General features: G+C 49.4%; 2 protein-coding genes across 2 annotated transcripts in view; one reads left to right on the top strand and one right to left on the bottom strand.

Annotated features, from left to right (window-relative positions):
* The window catches only part of LOC107301245 (bcl2-associated agonist of cell death-like), a 4,821-nt gene extending 1,540 nt beyond the window's left edge, over window positions 1-3,281 (top strand). The window contains exons 2-4 of the mRNA XM_015830496.1: window positions 20-211; window positions 1,897-2,060; window positions 2,926-3,281. Coding sequence (XP_015685982.1) covers window positions 91-211; window positions 1,897-2,060; window positions 2,926-3,048 — 408 coding nt within the window. The 5' untranslated portion in view covers window positions 20-90 and the 3' untranslated portion in view covers window positions 3,049-3,281. The remainder of the gene's footprint in view (window positions 1-19; window positions 212-1,896; window positions 2,061-2,925) is intronic.
* Window positions 3,282-3,528: 247 nt separating this feature from the next.
* On the bottom strand, window positions 3,529-4,674 carry LOC107301246 (glyoxal reductase-like; the record flags this gene model as incomplete). The annotated part of the gene is made up of 1 exon (XM_015830497.2): window positions 3,529-4,674. A coding segment is annotated over one exon (865 nt), but the record flags the coding sequence as incomplete, so codon positions are not given.
* Between the last annotated feature and the right edge of the window lie 113 nt (window positions 4,675-4,787).

Here is a 4,787-nt window from a genome sequence, read left to right as displayed (position 1 = left end):
CCCCCCCCCCCCCCCCCAGGCAGCCCACTACCTCTAAGCCTTCTGGAAAACACGGAGTCAAGAGGCAGGGGCGATGCCAGCCCCCTGACCATGTTCCAGATTTCCGAATTTCAAGATGAAACCTTCGCCGCCGCTGAAAAGGACCCCACGGATCTCAAGCTGAGTGTCGGGGGGCCCAAGGATCTCAACAGCCCCCCTCATGAGAACCCAGGTAAGCGGGAACGGGGCAGGGCTTCCTCCCAGCGCTCGATCTCCACAATTCCTCAGCTCTTTTTACCCAGGCGCGTGAGAAAATGGCCCTGGTTAAATCCTGGTTTGTTTTGTTACAGTCTCTCGGTTGAGCCGCAGTTGCGATGGGTTCACACAAGGTGCAACTAGGAACCTATTGTTGGGCTCTAGTGCAGGGGAAGTGTGAAAAGAGGTCAAATAAAAGCAGTTCTCAATTTATGACCTTTTTTTTTTTTTTTGCCTTGGCAGTTAAGCGACTCAGTTCAATCTGGCTTGTCAGAAGCTGGATGAGGTGGTCATAAATGGGGATCCAAGGACCCTGGGATATTGCAACCATCGTAAATACGTGCCAGTTGCCAAAGCGTTTGAGTTTTCATCACATGACTGCAGGGACGACGGTCTTAAGTGCGAGGACCGGTCGTCGCTTTTTCAGCACCGCCGCAACTTTGAGCGGTTGCTGAACAAAGCGTCGGAAGTCTCAAATCAGATTAATCAGAACTTCAGTTTCAGGCCATTACTTAAAACACAGCTAAGCTTTCCTAGGTTATCTTGGAAAAGATAATAATTCAGCAACATAAACATGTCCCTTTGCCACATATATGCGTTAATTTTTTTTTATGAGGTCCATAAATCTTTTCTAGTAGACCACGATTCCAAATTATTCATTGAATTAATCCCTTCCCAAACTTTTAATTTTAGCTTGGGCTAATTTTAACTTTGTTTTGGACAGGGAAGAGGAAATTAAAAAGGAGTTTGGGGATATGTTGTCTGTAATCCACCCCCCAACGCTGCCTTCCGTATAAGGCTTTATCCAAAATCTGAGCCTTGCAGTTGAAAAGAGTTAATGACACTGCTAGCAAGACTGATAGGGTGCGTCTTCTGACAAGCTAAATCCCATTAAGTGACGTGAAAATTGCTGCTGTCCAGCAGAGTGTACAACTGGGACCTCACCCTAATTCAGCTGCCATCTTAAATCCACACCCTCTGGACTCCACCAAAGGGACAGAAGCCTCAGAAATGTATTTTTCTCAGTAAAGGAAAACGTCGATAAGATTTTGTAACATGTTGAAAGTCGTCCGATAAATGCCTGGCTCTCTAGACATCACAAACTACAAGCCCCAGAATCCCTTGCAGTCTTTTCAGCAATTTGGGGAGGATCACAGGGTCCCAACTGATAGTCTGGGGTTCTCACCTGGTGGGAGGGTTGGAGATGTGGGGTCCAGAAGCAAATCCAGCCAGGAGGAAACAGCTTCGTCTCCAGCATTCTCCCGTTCCTACTCCAAGGCCATGTTCTCAACCTGGGCCACTTGAAGAGGGGTGAACTTCAACTCCCAGAATTCTTGGTGCCCTCTGACCTTGGAGGTTTTCTTGCAGACGTTTCATGACCCAACTAGGTAACATCATCAGTGCTAGGAGGGAATGGGGTTTGTGGAGGGGGAAAAGAAAGAAAGAGAGAGAGAGAGAGAGAGAGAGAGAGAGAGAGAGAGAGAGAGAGAGAGAGAGAGAGAGATAGATCCTTTGTGCAGAGTTTGGTTGTTTTCTTGCTTAGCGATGGAAATTCTGACCTCCACTGTGGTCGTAAAGCGAGGACTAACCATAATTTTTGTTAGCACATTGTAACATCCCCTTTGTTTCACTGAGATTTCTTTGCTTTGCCTTCGTCGGCAGAACTGAGACGTCGGATCGGGTCGGACCAACTAGATTCGGAGACCTCAGATGAGGTGGGGGCTTTCCGAGCACGCTCACGCTCCGCCCCTCCCATCCTGTGGGCCGCGCAGCGCTACGGGCGGGAGCTACGCAGGATGAGCGATGAATTTCACGGTGCCCTGCAGGTAAGGGTGGCGCCGTGCAGGGATACGAGCCTTGCAAACTCCGAGCGACGCTTATATTTAGGGAACTCTGTTCCAAATGAGCATTACTGGGGGAGTATAACCCACCCCAAAACTGGGTTTCTACTAAACCACTGTTTGCAGAATCCCTTGCACACCTGGATTCTCCTGCTGGCCAGCTTTAGATACAATGGCTAATTCCAAATCGAATAGAATCGAATCAAATGGAATCGAATAGAATAGAATATGGAATGGAAGAGAAGAATGAAGAATAGAATAGAATAGAAGAAGAATAGAAGAAGAATGGAATGGAATGGAATAGAATAGAATAGAACGGAAGAAGAATAGAACAGAAGAAGAATGGAATAGAAGAAGAATGGAATGGAATAGAATGGAATAGAATAGAATAGAGGAATGAAGAATAGAATAGAATAATAGAATAGAGGAATGAAGAATAGAATAGAATAAGGAATGAATAGAATTAGGAATAGAATAGAATTAGGAATGAGTAGAATAGAACAGAACAGAATAAGGAATGAATAGAATTAGGAATGGAATTAGGAATAGAATTAGGAATGAATAGAATAGAATAGAATAAGGAATAGGAATAGAATAACGGAGTTGGAAGGGACCTTGGAGGTCATCTAGTCCAACCCCCTGCTCAGGCAGGAAACTCTATAACCATTCCAGACAGGTGGCTGTCCAGTCTCTTCTTAAAAACTTCCAGTGTTGGAGCACCCACAGCTTCTGGAGGGAAGTTGTCCCACTGGTTAATTGTCCCATCAGGAAATTCCTTCTTAGTTTTACCGATCGGTAACGTGCTAATCAGCCGAGTACGTCACTCCCCGCTTTCCCCACTCTTTTTCAGAAGCTGCCGCGCCCCAAAAGCGCAGGGACCTGCTCCCACATGGACCACCCTCCCAGCTGGAAGGACACTCTGCGGTCATGGTGGCGCCGAAGTTGCCCGGAGAATGGACCCTCCGGTTCTTAACCGAATTTTGCTGCTATCTGTTACGGGGGTGGGAGGGAGAAATTTGGTGGGGTCTCAGCGGCACCCTTTTTCCTCTGTGGTATCTCCAAATTATTCCCGGTGCCGAGTTTGTTCCCTAGCACTTCCATTCTTTACGCCACCTACAAGAAGTTTACTCTGGATCTGACACTGCGGCACCGTCCAGATTTTTTACCCTCTGCCCCTTTAACCCTAAATTAAATTCTGGGGGTTTTTTTCCTTCCCAGTAGCCAACACACACCCCCCCCCCCCAATTTTCCAGAATCCCCATCTTCTCCTTTCCACAAAACCAAGCAAATTTACCTGGGGATTTTTTTTAACAAGGCCAAAAAAAAAAAAACCCACCATCGGATTTTTTCTCTCTCTAGTGTTCACCCTCTGTATCGTTGCTGTTTATTTGTCCAATTCCTAAAGAAAAATGTATATATAAAGGTTGTTATTTCTGGCTTCTCATTGGCCTTTTTCCAGTTTTTTCACCCCACAATCTCGCAGCTGGCTGGGAGGCTGGGATACCCCCCCCCCCCAAAAAAACGAGCAACTAAAATAGCCTGACATTCCTAAACCTGGCTAATTTAGGGCTGACTCAGCCCTAAATGACTCAGTTTTGGGTAAGGCACTCAACCAACAATTAAAACCACCAGCGTTGGGACTTGATAAGACAACAAGCGTTGAAATGGGAAATCGACTTCGTGAACAGGGTGACCTTCTCAAGAGTTGGAAGAATCCCGGTGGAAGCTGGCTTCTTACACGACCCCAGTGGGATCCCAACAGTACCGTTTCCCGGAATCCAGATGTCGTAGCTGTTCCACGTCGGTTGGACTCAAGTCCCATGACCACAGCTGGCCGTTTTCAGCTACGCGGCGTGGCGACGCCGACTTGGGAATCACGCTGACGCCTTGGTGCAGAGCCCAACGTAGCAAGACCTGGGCGCCCATGCGACCACGCCGCTGAGCTACAGCCCGTATTTCAGGATGCTCTACCAGCGGTCCGGTCCCCAGCGAGGAATAAGCTTGCAAATGGATGCCCTTCCGGGTGCAAAATTCCAGCAGCTCCGTCTGGGCGAGTTCGGGGTGGAATTCCACCTGCAGCACGGCGGGCGTCACCCGGCAGTTGTCCAGCAGTTCCTGAAGGTGGCGGACGGTGTAGTTGGAGACGCCAATCGCCCGGAGCTTGCCGGCTTCGTGCAAGCGTTCCAGGGCGCGCCAACTCTGCAGACGGCGTTCCGGGTTCCCGGCGTCGTCCTGAGGCTGGCCTTGAGTGCCCGGCCAGTGGATCAGGTACAGATCCAGGTAATCAGTGTCTAGCTCTTGTAAGCTGTGGAGGCAAGCCCTGTGGGCGGCTTCTTCTCCGTGGTCTCTCGGGCTCAGCTTGCTGGTCAGAAAAACGTCCTCGCGAGCAATACGGTGGCGAGGCAGCGAATCCTTCAGGGCCCGCCCGAGCGCGGCTTCGTTGCCGTAGACGGCAGCCGTGTCCACCAAGCGGTAGCCGTTCTCCAGGGCCGCATCCAGGCTGGCCCGCACGGCCTCGTCCCCCTTGAGACGGAAGGTGCCGAGGCCCAGAAGTGGCATGGGGGCGCCGGTGTTTAACCAGACGGTCCGTTCTGGAATCCTAAAAGGAGAATTGGATACTCATGTCTGCCGTACAGGCTGATCCTTAATCCTCGGCTCTACACAGTCCTTGAACGGCAAGAATTCGTTTAGTGGCCAAAGTTACGGCACTGA

Source organism: Protobothrops mucrosquamatus, unplaced genomic scaffold (genome assembly GCF_001527695.2).
Source record: "Protobothrops mucrosquamatus isolate PMUCROS unplaced genomic scaffold, P.Mucros_1.0 scaffold10952, whole genome shotgun sequence".
Classification (NCBI taxonomy): Eukaryota; Metazoa; Chordata; class Lepidosauria; order Squamata; family Viperidae; genus Protobothrops; species Protobothrops mucrosquamatus.
Note: the sequence above shows the minus strand (reverse complement) of the source record. Positions and strands in the feature narration are given on the sequence as shown.